The 22,734-nt window shown below is 35.9% G+C and overlaps 1 protein-coding gene across 3 annotated transcripts in view; it reads left to right on the top strand.

Moving 5' to 3' along the window:
• DPY19L1 (dpy-19 like C-mannosyltransferase 1) overlaps positions 1–22,734 on the top strand; it is a 49,654-nt gene that overhangs the window by 10,403 nt on the left and 16,517 nt on the right. For all 3 annotated transcript variants that reach the window (XM_035890845.1, XM_035890847.1, XM_035890846.1), the window contains 10 exons: positions 1,926–2,046; positions 3,738–3,831; positions 7,791–7,848; positions 11,440–11,531; positions 13,606–13,705; positions 14,974–15,051; positions 16,979–17,065; positions 18,606–18,665; positions 21,758–21,838; positions 22,604–22,705. In XM_035890845.1, the coding sequence (XP_035746738.1) occupies positions 1,926–2,046; positions 3,738–3,831; positions 7,791–7,848; positions 11,440–11,531; positions 13,606–13,705; positions 14,974–15,051; positions 16,979–17,065; positions 18,606–18,665; positions 21,758–21,838; positions 22,604–22,705 (873 nt within the window). The remainder of the gene's footprint in view (positions 1–1,925; positions 2,047–3,737; positions 3,832–7,790; positions 7,849–11,439; positions 11,532–13,605; positions 13,706–14,973; positions 15,052–16,978; positions 17,066–18,605; positions 18,666–21,757; positions 21,839–22,603; positions 22,706–22,734) is intronic.

Here is a 22,734-nt window from a genome sequence, read left to right as displayed (position 1 = left end):
TCTTGGTCTGGAAAGATGTAGTTGTATTTTAAATATGTTAAGTTTTACATTGTGAGAGCGTAAAGGCCACTGATGAAATGAGCTGTGATGATTGGAGCCCTGGTATTAAAAATTAATGAATTATAGAATTACAGAACAGTAGAGGTTGGAAGGGATGTCTGAAGATCATCTCGTCTCGACACTCTGCTCGAAGCAGGGTGAACTAGAGCAGGTTGCTCAGGGCTATCTCAGGTTTCATTTTGAGTACCCCTCCACGTCTGAGCAACCTGTTCCAGTGTTTGACCACTCTCAAAGTAAAATTTTTTTCCCCGTGTATAAGTGGAATTGCCTGTATTTTAGTGTGTGTTCATTGTCTCATCTTGTCAACCAGAAAGATTTGGTCTCGGTCATCTTCAGTCTGTATCCTTCTTGTCTTGGGTGCACCAGAACCAGCCTCAGCCCTGGAGATATGATCTTAGCAGTGCTGAGCAGAGGGGAAGGATTGCATCTCTTCTCTTGGTGACATACAGCCGAGGATATATATGGCTTGCTTTGCAACAAGGGCTTATCGCTGGCTCAGGTACAACTTGTCCACTTGGTCCTTTTCTTCAGGACTGCTTTCTAGCCGGTCAGCTCCAGTCTGTACTGGTGCATGGTGTTGTTCCTCCCTGGTGCAGGACTTTGCATTCTCTTTTTGTGAGATTCCTGTTGGCCCATTTCTGTAGCCTGTTGAGGTCCCTTTGAATGGCAACACAAGCATCAACCACTTCTTCCAATTTTGTATCATGTGCAAACTTGCTGAGGATGTTCTCTTGTGCCATCATCTAGCCTTAATAAAAACAGAACAGAACTGGCACCAGATAAAAAGACCACCCACAGCTGTCATCTACTGAAACAGTCATCTCAGAAGGCTATGAAGTTTGGCAGGCGTGATTTCCCCTTTGTAAATCCATGCTGACCTCTTCCAATCACTTTTTTGTCCTTAGTATGTTTGGAGGTGATTTCCAGGAGCATTTACTGCATCATATTCTCTGAGATCAAGGTGTAATTCCCTGTGTTTCCTTCTTGCCCTTCTTGAAGATAGTAGTGACATAAAGAGTTTTATTAATTGTATGGGGAAAGAAAAGAGGGAATCATCCTTCTTGTACGTGTTTTCTGTGACACAGGACTGAGACAGCTCATACTGCAGTGCTGAAATGTATTTTCAGTCTGGGAACCCCTGGGTTATAACTTTCAAAGCAGCTCAACTGGAATGGCCACATTACTCATTTATGAACTCTGTAAAGGCAGTTGTATTCTGACAGAATAGCTTGGTAATGTTAACTAGTAACTTTACTGTGAGAGGAGTTGTCATTTTTCTGTGTGTAAACTGCTGTTTTTTTCTGTCAGGTGTTGAGATTTAATTTGGTTGTTGTAAGAACGTTATGACCTTTGCATGGAAAATGCAAATGCTGTCTTACATTGCATCTGGAAGCTTTTCTAATACATGCTTAAATTTAACCTATCAAAGTTTATCTGAGTAAAAACCCTAAAGATTTGGTCCATTAATATTCTTGCCTGGTGGAAAAAAACTGAATTGGTTTTGATGGATTTAATTTTGCTAACTGTCCTCTGTCAACAAAATCTGGGATTTTAATATCTGATAAAAATAGTTAAATTGGGAACCTTCTAGACAATATTGAAATATTTAATTTTTTCAAATATTGCAGTTTGATACATGAAATTATTTCAGTTCTAAAGCAGGCATAATTTTAGTCTATTAATGAACACTTGGTCTATGTTGGATGCCTTTAGGAAATTACGGTCAAAAATGCTAAGTAGTTGAGATAAATTCTGAGTTTAAAAAAAATCCTGGATGAGGGCCAGTTGTCATGAGAGATTACCTTGGGCGTTGAGCTCATCTCAAAGTTCCTTTTCAGAATCTTCAAATCCTGTTTTCCACCTAGGTGGTCCTGGCCAGCTGGTACCGCACATATACCGCCGTTATGGATTTCCTTGGTGTACCAACAAAGACATGTTGGACTGTAAACAGAGGAAAAGGGCTTAGTCCTGTTGAAAGCTGCGAGGGTGAGTTGTGTTTTATTCTAGTTTCTTCCTGGAGGCATATAATTGTGGCTTTACGTACTTCAGAATAATAAATATTCCTGTGTCTCTATCACTGACATGCTTTCATTTAGCTAAGCCTGTGTTTTTGGCATGTTCACAGCATAAGTGAGAAGCATGAAAAAAAGATACTTTTAAGAACACCAGGGGTGAGAATGTGGGCTTTGCTTATTAGATAGCTCCTCCTACCTACATTGAATTCCTACAGTGCGCTTCAAAACTTCACAGTTGTAGTCTGAGCCTTCGTAATGTTGGACTGTTACAAAGAATAAAGTGTCCTAAATGTAAGTGAAGGCCACTGTACATATATTAAATTGTTGTAGCTTCTGTTGAATCCTCAATACTTTCCAAGTTCCTACATTTTGAAGACTTACCCTTTTGTATTTCCTCCCCTAACTACAACTTGGGAAGTGGGGAGGAAGGGGGGAAAAAAGTAACCACAAGGCTGCCTTTTGGAGAAACCTTGTGTAGTAATGCTGCTGGGAAGAATCCTCTCCCTGTTGTGAGGATTTCAGTCTTAAACCCTAATTTTGATACCAAAGCTTGGATGCTGCCACTTTTTTGAGGTTTTCTTTCACATTTAAAGGATTGGCTTGTCAAGTAAGTATTATGTGATAAAAGTAACTTCCCGAGAAGCACTTTTGAGATGTCCTACAGTTGGTTAAAGCTGAATGATAGATGGTAGCTTGTGAAGTTGTTTCATTTTATCATTTTAAATGTCTTTGTGTGATGACAAGTTAGTATTTGTCCTTTGCAGAAAGGCTAGAAGTATTTTCTTCAGAGCTTGAATGATTCACTTTTTCTAATTTTGTCAGAAGCAATAAACAGTGAATAAATGTGTAACTTGTCATTCCTGTTTTTTGTAAAACCAAAACCAAACCAACAAAAACCAAACTATTGAGACTAGCATGTTTGGTGAGCCTACCATCATCTTGCTTTAGAGAACTGTCTTGCTGTATTTTCAGCAATGGTGAATAATATTTTTTGCATACAAAACTATGAAGTTTTGCCACCTTCTTTATAATGAATAAGGCTTTTTATGCTGTACCACTGAAATGATTAGAGCCAGGAGGGTTTAAAGAAATAATGGGAAGGAGAATAACAACAGAAGTGTGAATGCAGAAGTGTTTGTGAATGAACAAATTGAAAGACTTGCATTATTGGAAAATCTCTTGGCTTCTAATGAAACAAAGAAGGCAAAGAGCATTGTGTGTGATATGTTTAACTCTGGATTTACTCCTGCAAGAGATGGGAAGTGACAGTATAGGGAGTGCAAACCTGTTCTAAAAAGGTCTATGAAGTCGAAATGTAGTCTGTAGAGAATGTTCTTAGCAAAGCTTATGCTTTCTATACATTGCAGGTTTTTTCTTTACAGTCAATGCTTCCATCTTGGCTTGTTCTGTTGCTGACTGCCCCAATGCTGTGTCTGCCCCTCCTCTTCCTTTTTCCCCCCCCCCCCCCCCCCCCCCCCCACCCCCCCGAAGTATAGTCTTCCAACTGAATCTCCACAATACTCTTGGTGACATTAACTTTTTTTTGTCGTCTCTTTCTGTAGATACATTAAGGTATTATGCTGTATTATACTGATTGTGTGGTGATTTATAAGCAATCTGATCTTTATATTTGACAACATGTGTTAACTGTTTGTTTGTTAGGGTTGGGAGACCCTGCTTCCTTTTATGTTGCTGTGATTTTTCTTTTGAATGGATTAATGATGTCACTGTTCTTCATATACGGTACATACCTCAGGTAAGGCAGTTGAGACTGAGCTATTTAGTTGGTACTAGCTGTCAGTTTTTATATGAAATTTGAAAAAGTGAATGCTAAAATATTGTTATGGGATATTGCTTATTTGTTTGTACAGTAGCAGTGCTTTTTATTATATATACATTGTCACTAAAAAATTACTGGAACAGAGAAGCTTTTTGCTTAAAGTAAATGATGATGCTGGGAAACATTGTGGAAAAGTTCAGTGAAGTGGTATCTCATTGATACCACCAGGTTGTGGATAAAACTAAATGCTGTACAGGTTTTAAATGGCCTTTGACAGGTTTCTGCTCTTAAAACTATCAGTGTAACTAATTATTAAACAATGTTTGAATAATGTTGTACTTTTAACCAGGATTGGAGTTTGCCTAATGCTTGGCCCAAAGTCATATTGGATGTCTTTCAATTGTAACTTAACTGAGAAGGCAAAATATTTTTTAAGATGATGCATTCTTCTGGAGTTAGGTATACACTTCCCTTTTTCTATGAATTTCTGTTTTCAGTATCTGTCCTTAACTTACAGGAACTGTAACATACTTTCATACGAAAATAGACTCCACATTCAGCAGAAAAACAGAAGTGGAAATATTTTTCTGTTTACCTCTGTTTTCATCTGTCAGTTGTGCAAAAAAGCAAAAGGCTGCTACATTTTCCTCTGAGAGGTGTGATTGTTTTTCCCCCCTCATTCCCTGGCTTCACTGTCTCGTGGTGGTGTCCTGCTCTCTCTGAAGCATGTGCTGATAACTCAGATAAAGAGTAGTGTGGGGCAGGAGCTGACAGTGAAAAGAGGAAGTTGCATAGTGCAACTGTTAAGTGTTTGGGGGTAAAGCGCATATGTTTGTATTCCTTAACATAGGAAACTAATGCCTCATGTTTTGAGAAAGTAGATAAACTTTGAATGTTCATATCATTAACTTGACATTTTTCTCTTAAGGGAGGTATATGGAAACCCACGTTTTATATAGTAATGTAATTGAAAAATCAGTAAGGTCTTAATTTCTCAGTACTTGCCTTAGATTTGGGCTATGTTGAATGTAGATAACTATCAAGTATTGATACTAATTCAGTTTTTAGTATAAATGATCTGCAATGTAGGTAGTCAGAGTGACTAGACTATAAATGCAGGTCCTTAAAAGTGTAAGCCACTATCTATCTGGGGTTATGAAAAATAACAAGTGACTACGAAGTTTCCTGCAGGTAGGATTTGGATCTTATTGATTTACTTATTCTGAAGAATATTCATAGTTGGATACCAGATCTAGATGGACCGCATAGTCATTATGGCTGTTCCAAGGTTCCTTTTGGTGAAAGCAAGCCAGAGTATTTAGGCTTTTCCATAAGGTGTGAAAAATAAAATAACTGAATCTGGAGTACTGCAGTTCTACTACACTGAAGTAGGTAATCTTATGAATTGGCATAAGTCTCCTTCATAAAGCTGATTTGTTTCTGCGATGCATTTTGAAAGTTTTTTCCATAGCCTTGACTCATCTGATGGTGGGAAACCATCCTCTTATCTTTTCATTCCTGAATTTGTTAGCAGTAATTATCTCAAGATTACATAATTGTTTTTTCTAGGGTTTTTTTGTCTCCCTATATGTTTGTAGAACATGTAATCTTTTTATTTCAACCTTTATTTGCTTTTAGTCTCCTTGCAACTTTGACTAGTGATGAAAGGTGATAGGATAGCGGAAGAACACTTTTTATCATTATTTTCCAAGCTAGCATGTGTTCTTGCACCTGTGCTTGCTGTACTCTATAACGGGGTAGTTCAAAGATTTAAGCTAGCTGGATGCTAGTTGCTTTTGTAGGACTATTTTTTCGTCGTAGGACTAGTTTTTGCAGTTTAGCTCTCTTAAATTTCCCCACAAGGTTAGAAGATTGCCAGACATAGTGTGTCCCTGTCCTAGCACTGTGTGTATGGCCTCTGGTTATGCAAATGCACTTGGGAATCTTCTTATATGATGCAAGTTAGTCTCAAGCTCTGGAGCATTCTCTGTTAAGATAACTGAAGCAATACGGTGAGAACTCATGCCATTTTTTAGGGTCTTTTTAATGGAAAAAGGAATGGTGTTTGGATGATAAGTACTTTATGCAATTGTAAGGTTCTGCCTCCCCACAATCTTCCCCACCTCTCTATTCTTGTAGACGAGGGACAGAATATTGAGGCTGACTGTCAAATACTGCATCATGAGGAACTACCAGTAAATTTCCCGTATCTACTTCTGACAGTACTTCTTCAGTATTTTGGTTTTTGCATGTTAATCAACAATGGATTACAGCATTTCCCCAGATGACTTGAAGCTTCAGTTTATTGTCCCCAGGGAGTCAAAAGCCTAGTTCTTTCATTATTCCAGACAAAGTATAACTATTCAGGTCATCTGCAGGTATTTATTAAATGTAGATTATTCTACATTAAACATGTGGGAAGTAAGTTCCAACTGAAGGGCATGTACTTCAACTGTAGTATGATATGGGAGTTTCAGTGGAAAGAGTTATCCTTTATCTTTTATATTGGCACAGAAAGGCTTAACTGCTGTATCTTTTATGGGGTAACATCATGCTGTTAGGTAAACAACCTACTCATTTCATGCGTAACCTCATGAAATTCCTTCCTTTTCTGGAAAAGGTACTGACAAGGTGCATTTCTCTTCTGTGCTGCAGATTTACCGATCTTTTATCATGTGGTAAAATAGTGATCCCTTGTAGAGGCTGATAGCTCTAAAGCCCTCATAATATAATTAAGACCTTTGTGTTCTATCCTTTAAGGTTTTATCATGATATTGACCTTTAGCATAGGCATTGAATTTTGTTTCTTGTTTTGGGTGGGTTTTTGCAAATTTTTAGTTTGCTTTGTTTCCAAGATTAACAGTTTTTAATACTAAGCACATTCTTATAGTCATTTTGGGTTTCAGTGTTGATGCTTTTAGGATTTGTGGAATGAAAGGTTGAGTTTTATGTGCAAGGATGCACAGTTCCTGGAGATTGTTTTAGCACTCAGTTGGTGTCTTTAATCCTCAGATTTTGTACCCAGAACTCACTGATTCTGTTTGACTTGTATATTAGTGATGGGTGAAGGATTTGAGAAGATCTGAGGCTTGTGTTGTTTAAAGAATCTTAATGGTTGGCTGATACTTTTGTTTAGTAGCAAAAATAGTATATTCTGTCATTCATAGTAGTGTACTTGTGTGCACAAAAATGTTCTTTGCTTTATGTCACAGGGCATGAGTAATTACAAGTCTAGTCAAGCAAATGGGAATCTTATCTATTGCCATTTGAGATGGGATAAGTCTAAGTAATATCTTTGGTTTTAAGTCAAGGGCTTAAAAAACTTTCTCATGTTAACATCACAGTATTTCACATAAGAATTAAATTGTACCTTGCATTGACCATGTCATCAATTAATTTCTAAATATGTTTTTTGAATGTGCTTGACTTGATTACCTTAACATAGTCTTACAGACCAAAATTCCCTGTTGGGTGATTGAGCATGCAAATTCTAAAGTTTTCTGCTCAACATCTTAGGGAAGAAATACTCCATTTATATTGCCTGGTGTTTAAAAAAAATAAAAGGAAAAAAAAAAAGTTTGGCAGTTTCCAAGACCAAGCTCTGGGTACAGCAGATGAAGCACCAGATGTAATGATCTAAACCAAAGTTTGTGAAGAGTGGAATAACCGTTCCCCAAGTTATTTACATCAAAATTTATGTTCTGCAGAAAAGAGCTGATATATGAAGAGTGGTCTGCTCTGAAATAAACACTAGCTGACTATCTTGTATTTTAATGTTATTGTAAAACACTGTAAATTGCTTTCCCTTGCTGCTTGAAAGCATCCCCCCCTGCCACAATAAACTTAGTTGTACATAAGTGCTGTTTTGTATTTTTTAAGCTGTATTGACCATTATGAGATTGTGTTGTACCTATTTTTCTTGTTCTTTTTCACAGTGGGAGCCGTCTGGGAGGCCTTGTTACGGTGATGTGTTTCTTTTTCAACCATGGAGAGGTAGGTCTCCCTCCCTAACAACACCCCCCACACCTCCCCTTTTTTTTTTAAGTTCAAGCTTATTCTCATTTCATTAAAGATAGTGATGTCACTTGTCTATAAGGGAATGAATTTAAAGGGAATAGGCCATTACTGAAAGCAAAATAGGCTATGACTTAAAAACGTATAGCATAGTCCAATGTGTCACCTTGGATGTTAAAAAAAAAAAAAAAAAATCAGAAAGGAAATATATTGTAAAGTGGTCCTGAGATTCAAATCTTAGTAGCACAATGACTTTGAGTTTCAAAACATCAAAATTTTCTGGGTTTTGTGCCCACTCCAGACATAACTGGGCTACGTGTACCATATGAACAAGCTTCAGAAATGGAGGAGGCTTTCTTTAAATTGCTAGGTTATTTCCTGTAAATTCATGAATACACACACACAAAAGCAAAGAAACCTCTGTAATACTGATATACTACAGCCAGGGTACACAGAATTTAGAAACTGTATATGTATATAGAGAATTCCAATGTTAAATTTCTTTACTAAACTGCATTACAGAAAAAAAAAAAAGAAACTCTCACTTAAAATATCTCCCTGTGTCCCCAGCTGATGCTGTTCATGTCATTGTTTCATATTTTAGAATAAAACTGGTGGCTTTTATTCTGATACCTTTGGGCAGTGTTTCTGGTTTTTTAATGTTCATTTTATGTATATAAGTTTATATAAATATTTGGTTTATTTTACTTAATGCAGCTCTACCATAAAGATTTTCTAGATGGAAACTAGCTACCTTACGATTTTGTTAAGGGTTAAAGTTGTGGTTTGTTCTCTTATTTTACTGAGCTGAACTTGTTAGAAAACTGAGTAGTAAGAATATGTAATTGCACGTAACAGAATCAAAGATGCTCCTATTCATAGTGAGCTTTGACAGTTTTCTGATAAAACAAAAATCTGTGTGATGAGACAGCTATTTTATTTTTAAGTTTAATTTGAAATGTTGTTCTCTAAATACTCTCCGTGAAGAATTTTCACCCAGGGCTGTTAACTGCCTGGTCCAGACCAGGTCAATGTCACAGACTTTCTAAACTTTTTTTGGTGCTATAGGAGCATAAATACAAAGTTTTATGTGGGTTTCCATTCTTAATAGCATTCTGAAGTGAAGTGAATGTTTTATCTTTTGCTAGCAAGTACTGATAGAGTACGCGCTGTTTTGCCAAGTCTGTGAAGGTGATAAAGTGTAACTTCAGAAAGGAACAAGTTGAAAACTTCAAAGATAGTGGTAGCAATAATGAAAAGAAGAATTTATTTCACTGTGGCACAGGCAGTTCTCCTATCCATAGGAGACTCTGTAGGAGACCTCATCTCTCTGTATGGATGACTTGAGTTGGGGATAAAACACAGATAATGCGTGTGTTTTGGAGAATGGCATGAAATTAGGTCTGCATAGCTCTACACAGACATAGTCTGGGCTTAGGTAGAGCTTAAGTAGGGTGACCCTGATTGAGGCTCAGCTGTGTGGATTTCTGGAGAGCAGTAGGACTTACTTGGAGAGGTTCAGTGTTGGATCTCAGCTGGCTCTTTACATTTGTACTGTACCTGATGAAATAACTCAGAGTTGTTTGATATTGTTGCGTATATAGAGATATGGTAATATATGTAGTTACATATATGTAGGTGGTCTGGCTTCACTGCGTGTGCTGTTGAATAGCTTGCAAGGGGTGTGCGTGTACGCATGTGTGTATAAAAAACTATTTTATTTAACTCTTTGATAACTCTTTGATCCTGTGGAAATCATCTTGCATGTGGTTCAACGGTATGTACAGTGGAGCTAGACCAGTTGCTAAAAAAGTTGCTTTCCTTTTCTGGAAGGATAGGGCTGAGCTACATGAGGAAGGCTGATGAGCAAGTCTTGGGATCTTGGATGTAACGCTGTGTAAAAGTGGTTGGCCTTCTGGCGTTGAGTTGATGATCCCAAGGCAGTATGTTTTTCTTTGTGCTGTGCTCGTGCTGCTGTGTTTTAAAGATTTCAAGCTTAGGCAGATCTGATATATTTGTACCTGCAGCAAAGTTAGTTTACAGGCTTAATAAATCCTCTACAGATGTTTGGGTTTAGTGATACATTCCAGATATAGAAAAATAGCATGGGCTCAATCCACTTTTAAGGTAATACTGCCTTTTTATGGTTGTATATGCTCGTCGTTTCATTCCTGTCTTTATCTCCTCCAGTATCAAAAATTTGGTAAATCAAATGTTGCCGTGGTCTTGAAAAATAATCAAAAAGACTACACGGCTTTAGAATAATCATGATTATATTTATTGCTAATAAAATAATTTTAACTAATCACATCTGTGCAGTCAGCTGAAGACAACACATTAGTATATATATTTATGAAAGGTTTATTTTAATGGTAATCAGAGTGCAGCTTTTACAGAGAGTGCTTTTAGACAGCAAGGACCGCATTTGATTAATGTTACAGGCTTCTGTACTTTGCATTTATTTTACACTATTTCTACACATTTATTTTACGCTTAATTTAACATATTTGTGAAATAGCAAGACAATAAGCAAGGAATTCTATAATGTTAATTCTGGTGACTACTTTGGTAAAACAGTATTTTAAAAAACGGTTTTAAGATTACAAGAAGTGAAGGAGGAATATCCTGGCATCAACATCCTATAAGCTTTCATAGATTCATTATGGCATTATGGTCCATGTCAAGATGAACTACGTTTTTGTCCTGTAGTTGTAAAGAACCTACTTCTATTTTTTTAGTGTAAATCTAGTGATAGCCATTTTGAGCCGTATTGTTTGTATGTCAAAGTTGTCCTGTAAAGTTGTAATTATTTTTTTGATGGCTAGTGCCATCTGCAAGCACTTTATAAAGAGCTGAATATAAACACTGGAGATGACAGTTATAGCTGAGACATTTGCCATGAACCCCAAGAAATAAATGAAAAAGCTATTCAGTTGACTTCATTGTATTATGCTGTGCTTTATTAGGGTTAGAGAGCGAAGTATGTAAGTTAGTATAAGCTCTGTAAGAGCTTAATTTCAGATGTTCAATTTTACTGGCCTGTTTTGGAGAGCGGCTTCAGATTTTATGCTTTCTATGCTGTTGCAAGTAGAAATGTGAAATGTTTCTAACCTAGAGAACTCTCACATAATGAAGAGTATGTTGGTTTAACCTTCAGATCCTCTTCCCACATGCTTTCTTCGTCTAAATGTGGCAAGTCACCGCCTGAATTTGAGAACAGTTTTAGTTACCCGAATGAGTTGTTAATTTCAGCAGAAGCAGGGACAAGCAGCTGCTGGCCTGGCTTTTTTTCCTTGGATGTTCTCTAGCTGCCACATTTAATTTTGGAAAAGCAGTGATCTAATTCAATTAATCAGTGCATCATATGCCCCAAGTATGGAAGCTGCTTCCTTTTTCCTCCTCTCTCCTGCTTCCTGGCTTGTTTGTTTTTTAAGTTTGTGAGTAAGATCTTGTGTAGCTTGCTTTTTGCTGTATTGAAGTATCTGCGGTCATTCATTTTGAAATACAAATGCATTGTTTTATGGAAATGTAGCAGCAAATGTTATCCTCTAACCCAGTTCTTATTTTTAGTGCACTCGCGTCATGTGGACTCCACCTCTTCGTGAAAGTTTCTCATACCCATTCCTTGTGCTTCAGATGTTGCTTTTGACCTATATTCTCAGGTACCTCTTACTTTATACTTAGCTCTTTACAATGACTTAAAAAATTGAATGTTGCAGAACATTTATTTAAATGCATTTATTTAAATATTTATTAAGTGCCTCTGTGTGCTGTAGCAATGATAATCATTAACATAAAAACTTTCCTGTGGCTGTTACATTGCAGACGCTGCACCAGTAGAACTGCAGTCATATTACTCACTTATTAAAAGGAAAAACTTTGCAACTTGAAGACATGATTAAAATAAAAATCAGAATTACTGTGTTGGCAAATACGTATCTAAACTAAAAAATCAGAATTTTTGGTTGCTGTCACTTCCTTCTCATGAGAAACAAGCTGATACTCCATCAATTGGTTTTGTCCCTCTTGGAGAGTGGTATGTTGGTTGCACTTAGAATAAGCCTATGCTATGCAACAGAGGATGCTATAGGCACCCATAAGCTACTGTGTTCTTGAAGTTTTCTGTGTAGTAATTAACTAGTCTAATTAACTAGTTCAATGATTTAGAGAAATCTAATTACATTAATGCAGGGATGCTCTTGAGTTCATTAGCCCTGCTTTTCAGTGGTTGTTTCTGGCTTGCAACATGGTTGTATTACTGTTGTGCCTCTGTTTTGAAAAATAAGCATGATCGTTAACACTTGAGGGCTTTTCCATCAACTCCATTGCTTCACATTTGCAGTATATTTATGATTTAGCTGAACTTTGTACTTGTAACCCCAAATTTTCCTTTATTAGGTCATACTGATTTGTAGTTATTGATGATTAAACAAAAAATATATCATGCTTGTCACTGACTTGTGGTTTTTAGGTGAGGAAAAGATACATGCTGTCTAGAAAAGTATTTTGAGGAATAATTTGTGGAGTCATTGCTAGATTTCATATTAAAGACACCTGTTAATTTAACGCTAAATTGTGAGGTCAAACAAAAAATGAGGAAATTACACTCTTAAGTTGGGGTGATCAGAGCACATATATTCTGCACCTATAATTATGACACTTCTTGATTAGATAGATTCACTCCTGTTCTTCAGATCTTGGTACATAAAATAGTACTTGGGCTTGCTTACTGATGAGAAGTAGGTATTTAATCTAAGCATTTCAGAGCAAGATTCCAAAAAGTGGATAAAACATTTTAATGCCTGTTTTTTCAGTTATAATTCCTGCTTCGAGAGCAGCTCTGTTTTATGTATAGCAGTATTCCAATGAAATATAGTAACTATCTTTGAAACAGAGGCTAGAACTTAAATTCTCCATTATTTGTATCACTTGCATCCTATTTGTATAACGTATTACTTAATACATCAGACTCATGCGCAGCATGACTTCCAATAGAAGTTAATCTTGAGGCTTTGTAAAAGAAGCTGAAGAAAATTTTTCAGAATTTGGTGAGACTGCTCTAATCTGTTGGGTTTGGGTTTTACAGTGGAATATTTATGGTGTCTTCATCTGTTGGAGGCCACTTACTGAAATTTGAAACATGACATGTTTCTGAAGTGAACGCAAAGCTAACGCAGGATTAAATAAAAAACACTTACAGCAGGACAAGATGGGCTATTTTCAGTTAAATATGAATTTAATATATTTGTCATTGTCTCCTGCCCTGAAACCTCACTTGGGATTGCTAGCAGAAAGTTGCAGAAAGTAAATATGGAAGAAACGTGAGAGAGAGGAGTGAAATCACTTCCAAATGCAGACTGTTCTGGGAATAGTTGTGATCCCAGCTGAAATGGAAATGGTTGTGACCTGACTGCAGAGTTTTTAGAAGAAGGTGGACCACTGCAAGTGACATAGGTTGGCCTGCTGTATTACATGCTGCCAGGGGAAGACTTGTTTGGTAATGACTGACTCATCAAATAGTTAAGAAACATTAAGCATCAGAACTATTGTCCTTGGAAACTGATGGAAAATGGATATTAAATTTACTTGAGCGGTGTTACTTGTAGCTGATAAATATTGCTAGCTAACTTCCAAGGTAACTTTGTTTTTATTGCATTCTCTATTGTGCTTTTCAATAATATGCAAACACCTCTGTAATTTTACTTACTGATGCCTATTCTGTCTCTTTTTTCCAAGGATTCCGAATATTAATACAGGAAGCTTGATTGCACTGTGTGTTTCTAATATCTTTTTCATGCTTCCCTGGCAGTTTGCTCAGTTTGTTCTTCTAACACAGGTAAGACCGTATTCACCTCTAAATAACCTCTCTGTCTTTCCTAGGCAAATTGACTGCTTTGTATAGACAGGCATTGAATTCACAACTATACCATTGCTTTCCTTTTAGCCAGATTTCACTCTTGCTCTCAGGAAAGCACTACACCATTTATCCCATCAATATTTTTCTAGTCTTAAATTTAAAAGTTGACTGTTTACACCAGTCTTCTGTTTCCAGGACTAAAAAAATTACTTTTCTCTTAAAAGCGGCCTCCAGCCTAAGATCAGTACATTAGAACAAGTGCGAAACGAGAAAAAACTTTGTATGTTGAAGGACAAAAGTAAAAAAGGCATTGATCTTGCACCTCTTGAAGCTATTCCAGATTTTTAAATGGAGCAGTGTTTGCATGGCATGTAATATCTGGCATGATTTTGCATGATTTCCTATTTCATTTTTATGAGCCTGTGAGTAGTGACATAATCTTACTGTCTGAGAGTTTGGACAGTTGAGGTAACTTTAGCTAGTGTTGAAATATAATAGATGCTAATGTGAGCAATAGGATACTGGCATACGGCATACTTTCCTGGTGTTTAAACTGATTGAGATGTAGCCTGTTGATTGAAATCCATCTGTGTCTCCATACCTTTTCACTTGTCTGTCCTATTTGAAGCAGATGTTGCTTGGTTTGAGTTGATAGTTTTGAACAATAAATATATGCTGGGGTATGCAAATTTTCTAACTGCGGAGGAGGAAGCCATTAAATTCTGTAAAATATTGTGAGAAACTCATCACTATAACCTGTTTAAGATGCTGGGCCTGAAATTTTAAATTACAGGTTCAGTTCATAATTTCATTCATTTTCCATGTGACTTTTAGCAAGCTGCCTGACCAGTGAATCTCATTTGCCTCAGCAGTAAATTATGGATGTTCCCATCCTTTACTGAAAAGATAAGGTTAAATAATGTTAATGAATGATTTTTTTGTTTGTTTTGTTTTAAAAATCTGATGAAAGATGACGTGTTAGTGCTGTGTTTTGATGACTTGCATTTTTGTAAAGCTGAATACTTCTTAAATAATCAAATATATTTGATATCTGTTATTCATAGCACCACATTAGGTTTTTTGAAAGAAACCATCATGAAATGCCTAAGTATTTACTTAGCAAAAAAATAGCAACAGAAGTCAGTTTATGATTGTCTGAATAATCACTTTTTGTACGAATATGTATTCTACTAGAAAGAGTACACCACTGCAAATTGTTTTAACTTACCTTTCACTTTTGATTCTAGATAGCTTCATTATTTGCTGTGTGTATTATGGGTTATATTGACTCCTGCAAATTACAGAAGATACTCTCTGCTCATATGGTAATACTTTTTTTTTTTTTTAAACTTAAATCCCCTCAAACAGGTCTGAGCATCAAAAGAGGCAATTTGTCTGAAGTGTTTTCCTTAGTTGCAAGATGGTTGAAAAGATGCAATGATAAGGGGGGGGAGGGGCATGGATTTGAATATTTGATCTTGTGTATATTTATATCACAGTATCAGAAACTAGGATCCCTCTGGCGCACAGGAATTTTTGAACTCCGGAGAAACTATCAGCCTAAAAATTTTGTAGAACTATTTGCCTCCCCTTGTGTCTCTACTCATTCCATGGACTTGAAGATACTGTCTCAAACAACAGACTAGAAAACATACCAAGTAATAGAGCATGAGCAATGCAAAGTTGAAAAGGCAGCTTTCATCCCAGGCCATAGGTTAGTAGAAACAAAAAAATAAGATGTTAGTAAGTCGAAACTTACTGTTAGTAAGGCTTTATCACCGAAGGAGAACAACTCCAAATAAAATTGGGTTTTGAAAACTACTGTAGTCTTGACGACGCAAAGATGTTGTGGTTGAACTATTTGGGGAGAAAGTTAGAGAGGAGGACAAAGAAGAAAAACTAAGTCTGAGGAAAAATTACTTTTTCAAAAATGGTTGAGAAAGTCAACAAAGGATGATATGTAAAAGGCATGTAAGTTTCTGCATAATAGATCTGATTTTCATTTTTAAAGTTAAGATGATGAGTTTTGTTCTTTGAAGCAAGATTAGTTTTAAATATACAGGAAGATGTAAACATTCTTAAGAAATACAGTTGTCTTTAAAATATATATTTTTGCTAAAATTGAACTATGCGCACTCACGATAAGAATCTTTGAGCTAAATTGTATTTCATATATTTTCAAACATTTTGAAATACTGTAAATGATAAATTAAAGGCAGTAGTAAGTTCTATGCAACTAACTTGTGATATAAACGTGGGACACCAAATGCCTGTTCCCAGTCAGATTTACCAGGAAAATTTGCAAGTAAGCATCTTGGTTTAGTAATTTTTTGACAGAAGCAGGATGGAATATTTGAGCCTTTTGGCTTACATCAATAGCTGTATCATAGCCTTTTTATGACACTTGGGCACCAGAATTATTTTCAGATCGATAAACAATCATGTTATATTACAGAGAGAGCTTAATGAGGCTGGGTAAACTGCCAGTCTTTGTTTTATGATGTTTTCAATTTTTGCTCCCCCCCCTACTTTTCTGTGGAAAATGAAAGTCTGTCTGTGTGAGGGGGGAGTACAAAAGTCTGCATATTTTACAAATGACTACATTATTTTTCCTTTTTCCTGTGTACAGAAGAAGGCAGAGATTGATCATTGATTTTGCTCTCCAAGTTAGAAAATGTGATTCAGCTTGCTTTCTGTTAAAAATAAAGTGCAATAGGAGATCAGGATGGCAGACAGAAGTTGCATTTCAGCCTTGACTTTCAACTTCATGTAGTTAAGAGAGTATGATCACACAGAGTTCTGCTTCCTTGACCTTAGTGATGATTATATTTTAAATATATGCTTCTCAGTTCGGAAGAAAGAAGATGAGAAACATTTTATTCAACATTTTTGTGTTTGTCCAGAATTCTGAGAGATAACGGAGGATGGAGAAATAGTACAATAATTTGAAAAAAAAGAATGTTAGGAATAACTTCAAAAATGTAGCTGGTGTATCACATAAGATGAGTCTTTTTGTCTATAAGTACTTCTAAAATATAAATTAACATGATAATCTACACTTGGCTACCTGTTGCTACTAAGTCCTTATAATCAGTGTTTTCAGAACAGTTCTGTAAGCTGAGTATCAAGCTTGCACTTGCTGTGAAGTAGGTTTCTTTAAATTTAAAGCTGTTGATACAAGGTCATTTCTATACTTAAGCAATTCTTTCCTTTTCTATTTTAAATTTAATTATTTTTATTTTCTTCTTTCAGGTATCTCTTGTAGTGTGTTTTATTCTGATGTTTGGTAATTCAATGTTATTGACATCATATTATGCTGCATCTTTAGTAGTTATCTGGGTAAGTTGTTTAAGAAAATCATATGACACCCTAAGACTATAATGCTGTACTGTTATGTATGTATTGCTGTAAAATGTGAAACTGTTGCCTTACCAGATGTTTGTCACGTGAAAGATCACTCAACTAGAATTAGACCTTACATGTATTTGGAGAATGGGTAAAACTCATTTTAAAAAATCATGTTTTTACACCAAGACCTTCATATATTATGCTCAATTGAGGCTCAGTTCTCCTGCTTTTATAGCTCTCTTCTTTTTAGAAAAATGTAAGATTTACCACGTATGCATTTTTGACCAGAACAATTGTAAAACAACAACATGAGCAAGGAGGAGTTTGTTTTAAATGCTTCTTTATTGATTGTGAAACTGCAAATGCAGAGCAAATGATGAAAACATTTATCACAATGGTTTTAGACTATTTCAAACTGCTGAGTCATACTGCTGTGTTAGTGAAATTATTCACTGGAGACTCATCATCTCATCATTCATTATCTTAATTTTTCCATATATAAGAAAAATGACCCTCCAGCCTCTTTCAGCTTCATACAGTTTCTCATAAGGGAATTATGTACATAGGAAATAGGAGATAAGATTGTGTGAACAGATCTAGTTTATCATACTACAGATCATCTCCATTTCTGATTCTTTTTGCGCCTCTTGGAAGTTTGGGGTGAGCTCAGTGATTTTTTTTTTTTTTTTCCCCTTCTTTTTTTCCCCCTTTTGTTTGTATTTTGTCCATTGGCGATAGAGTAGTAATCTCTCACTTAGGCTGCCTTGGCTACTGGTATTTACTGTAGTGTAGTTCACTTGTTATAAACCCACTCTCGTTTCTTGTAGCAGCTTTTGTAATTATATACTAAGTACAGGTACATTGAATTTCTTGCCTATTTTCTGCTTTGGAAACAATATTTATTGTCTGTCTGTTATTTGGGTTTTTACAATGGCCTCAGTTGTAGTGTCACATATGGACTGGGTTTCTGAAAGCTTTTATTAGTTTTTCTTAATTACTTTGGTCATCAAATTAGCTTAGAGCGAGTCTTCCTTATGTTCCTCCTCATTTTATGACCAAATGCGAAAAAGAAAAATACCAGTAACTCCTCCCACCCCCCATATTCTGTTGCCTTGTTTGAAAATAGTTTCTGTTATGCTGCCAGTAATTGTGTTTATTTATTGCTTCAGATGGGTCTTGTCATTTGTGGAAGCAGGTGCCATTTAGTTTCCTATTGGCTTTGATTTAAAGACTCTTGGAACTGTATAATACAGAATCTTACTTGTCAAGGAGAAGAGTAGTCTTTCATTGATTGTATACAAACTGCAGTAAGAGGTTTTGTGTTGGCATGTTTTGCCGGTGCAGGGTGAAATCACAATATTATACATTCATTCATATTTCAGGTTGTATTTATTATGGAGGGTTTTTTTAAATTAATAGCTGTGTAGTAAAATAGGCGCCTACCAAAATGAAAAATCTCCTCGCCCAGGTTACTGGAATATCTTCTTGTTACTATATGTTACCTGAAAATGTATATTCATTTTATTATTAGGGAATTCTCGAATTGAGTCCAAAAGTCTTGAAAAGCAGCAAAAGAGGAGTCTATCTGTGGGTAAGGAATTTCATATATTTTCAATTTCAGAAAAGAACTATGACTTTGTTTAGTGAAATACAGAAATAACTTCTCGTTTAGTTTCTAATAATTGAAAATCAAGAAATGTAGCTGAACTAATCTCTCTAAGTAGATTGTCCATATTCTCAGAAATTAATCTTAAATTACTGAAGGAAGAAAAGGGGCATAAACATACATTTATATCAGAAAATTGAAATAGCCTTCAAATGGCAAGGTGTTTAATTTTAAACTACCAACTTAAACATGTTTACAAAACCTCAGATCTGTATGAAAATCCCTTTAAAATAAAGGACAGTTTAGGAGGGGCAAGTAAAAGGCTAACAGTGCTTGCAGAAATGGAGATTAAGATACTGCATTAGTTATTTACTAAAATGCGTCCTATATAAATTTTTAGGATACTTTTTAAAACAGCAAGCAACTTGTAATTACATAACTAAGTAAAGGAAGCAAGTCAGAGTAAAACACTGTTAAAGTGTGTGGGTGGGGTTTGAGGGCAGTAGAAGTCAGGTCCAAACATGGAGGACACCCTCAAAACTATGACAAATGAAATATAACACTAGAAAACGTGAGAAGCAACTTGCTACTTAAGATGTAGCATTACCTTGTAAAAACACCTGAAATGGGAGCCCACCGAGGCTATGCCTGGCTTAAGATAGGCATTCTTGTTAAATGAAGGGTAGCCTGTTAGAAAAACTGTGTGGAATTCATACAGTTACTATAAAGGAATTAGAAAATAAGTTTATAACAAACTGCAGTGCATGTGTAACCTGCCAGCGTAGTCAGCTGTGGTACCAGGGGAAATGGGAGCATAGGCAAATCTCATCTCGTTTTTTAAAAAGGAGATCCAAGGCATTTGTGGAACTGCAGACCAATAAGTCTTAACTTTTGTAAAAGAATAAAAACTTCAACAGTGCTGAAGTTGTTAAGGCTGTATGTACAGGCACTGTAGTGAGATAGGTCTGATACAGCCTCTGTGAAAGGCAGTCATGCCTCGCAAGTGTATTTGACTTCTTTGGAGGCTGTAGATAAGGGTTTGGGGGGTGAATGTAATGCACCTGAATTTCAGAAACCTTTTGGGGAAGATATCTAACTGGAACTGTAAAAGAAAAAAGGCTCCATGGGGTAAGGTGTGAATACTAGAAGGTAAGAAACAAAGGCTGGGATTAAATAGTAAGTTTTCAAAAGGCCACTGCCATACCCCCCCTAAGTATTTATATAAAATAACTGACCCCAAATAAGTCCTTGCCACTCAGCAGAGAAATCTTGGTATTCTTATGAAGAGTTCTCTGAACACATCTATTCATTACCGAGAAGGCATCAAAAAAGAAAACAGAAGATGGAACTCATGGAGAAGGAACTGCAGAGAAAGCAGAAAATATTTTTATTTTGTGAACGTATACTTAGTATCCCAAATATTGCATGCAGTCTGGGAGTCTTGGTGGACGGCAAGCTGACCATGAGCCAGCAGTGTGCCCTTGGTGCCAAGAAGGCCAATGGTATCCTGAGGTACATTAAGAGGAGTGTGGTCAGCAGGTCGAGGGAGGTTATCCTCCCCCTCCAGAAAGGTAAATTAAATGCCACCTCAGAACTTTGTTCCTAAGTCACTTTTGAAAATAGAATTTGACTTCAGAGGCATTTAGGAACCTGGAGAAGCAGATAGCATTTATCTGGGATAACTTCTGGGATTTTCAATCTGCTAAAATTAGCAGGAGGTAAATACCTTGCTATATTCAAGCTATGGAAAATCCCAGTTGATGCCTGCACTTTTAGGCACTGTATTATATTTGTAAGTCTGGCTCCAGAGAGGTCTATGTTCCACTAGGAAAAATGAAAAATAATTTCAAAAAAAAAGAAGAAAAATCAGTGGGACTGAAGCGCTCAAGTGACACAAGCACTTCTGAAATGTTTACCTCTAAAAACAGATTTCCAAATAATAGAAGATGGGAGGCAATGTAGTTATTACTAGTAACAAAAGGTAAGGAAAAGAAGAAATGAAAAAAAAAAAAAAAAAAAAAAAAAGAATGCCTTCCCCCAAGACATACTACCATCAAGTTTAAGTAGAGAGACTAAGACTATAAAGACAATTATTAATGTAGAGTTGCTGAATAGCTGAGATTTTAAAATAGGCTGGAATTCTACATCTTGTAAAATAAAGGTAAATGGGACAAAGCCAGTGAATAGAAGATATTGTTATTATTTATATTTAGTGCCCCTTATACTAGCAGCAATAAGCTTATAAGAGATAATAAAGATACTGTGGAAGCCAAAAAAAAAAGGCATTCAGAAAAGCATTAGGTACCTCAGGTATTTAGGTTCATTTGCAGCCCTTAAATGGGATAATTGAATACAACCTGTCATCACAATAAAACCCCTGGTTACGTTAGGGTAAAGATGAGTTTGTATTTTGTTGTTATATTCTCTCTGAAAGCATCTGCTTCTGGTCCCAGATACACGATACTGAGCCAGGTTGTCCTGTTCAGATGATCCAGTTTAAGAATTAGATAGATTAAGCTAGATTGCCAAGAATTTAATCTTGCTGGTACAGGGATATACATGATATGTAATTAAAAGTAGTAATTGTACATACTTTCTTTGTATTGCTTTCAAGTTCTAACTTGAGATTTTCTTGAGGATGTGCTATAAATGAGCAAATTCCTCCCAAAGATTTGAATTACCAGAGTAGTACAACCTGGTAATACAGAGAAGCTGTTGGTGGGAAATAATCGCTACACACTGGTGTATGCAAACCAGATAGAATTGATGGGTGGGCTGCCTCTGTTTAAAGTTAACTTTGGTACTTGCTCTGCTACAGTGTTGTGTGCAGCAATGCAGCCGTAATATAAATCAGTTGCTCAAAATTATTTCAGTTGTATAGAAATTTGGGGAAAAAAACCCCTTAAAACACCCCAGTGTACTGGTATGTAATTGGTTAGAAATTACTGTACTTATTGGTGATAACACAGAGTTTGTAACTGGTAGCTACATTTAATAAGCCTTTTAGAAAGAATGTTTCTTTAAAAGTTTGTTGAGACGTGTTTATTTCATTCCAAATACGTATTTTTTTTTTTAAGGTCATTGAAGGATGTGCCTGGTTATTTGGGACAGTCACCTTGAAATACCTAACTTCTTTAGTGTTTGGAATAGCTGATGATGTAAGTTCTCTTATCTGAGTATCTGGTTGGTATCTTTCAAAAATTTTTGAAGTCTTAATATTTTGATTTTTGGCATCTTACTGATACACTTCCCTGAAATTCCAAGGTTTCTTTTACAGAAATGGGAAAGGGATTGCATATTTGTTTTCTCATTCCTTATGTGTTATCACTCTGAGGTGTTACAACCAAAGTTTGTGAAAAAGACAAATGTTTTTACTGTTGAATTAGTAAATGCTCTGTGTGTTTTTAAACATGGATTTATAGATCTTTGTTTATTTTGGATATCTTCTACCTACATCTTTATTTACTCAGTATCTTAGTTCATTTTCCTATGAAGCTTAATTTTTAAGACAGTTTTGAAATGCATGTTGTAACTAGGACTCTCACTTCACTTCAGTCCCATTATTGTGACATTCTGCTGTTAAAAACCTATTGACAGATGTGCATTAAGGGGCAAAAGATGGGAAGTTCATATCTTAAAATATGACAATGCAAAACTACTCTTGCTGAACCCAGTTGCAATGGTAACACCCTTTTTCTGCTGCTTTCTGCTTTTTATTTAACACAGTCCAATCTGTGTTACACTCAAAGATGTCATTTAATATACCAGAAATAGATTTTTGGTGCTCTTATTACGATATTGTAAGTAGCATAAACTTTTGCTCTAATCAAAAATATTTCTCATATAAATTTAAACTATTTTGTTGTGGGAAACAGGACAGTTTTTGCTTACTATGGCTTTTTTTTTCCTGTATATCCTACCAGGCTCATATAGGAAATATATTAAAATCTAAATTTATTGGCTACAAGGATTTTGATACATTAATGTATACCTGTGCTGCAGAGTTTGACTTCATGGAAAAAGAGGTAATTTGATCAAAATAGATGATTATGGA

This window comes from Egretta garzetta, unplaced genomic scaffold (genome assembly GCF_000687185.1).
Source record: "Egretta garzetta isolate BGI_Z169 unplaced genomic scaffold, ASM68718v1 scaffold713, whole genome shotgun sequence".
In the NCBI taxonomy this organism is placed as follows: Eukaryota; Metazoa; Chordata; class Aves; order Pelecaniformes; family Ardeidae; genus Egretta; species Egretta garzetta.
Note: the sequence above shows the minus strand (reverse complement) of the source record. Positions and strands in the feature narration are given on the sequence as shown.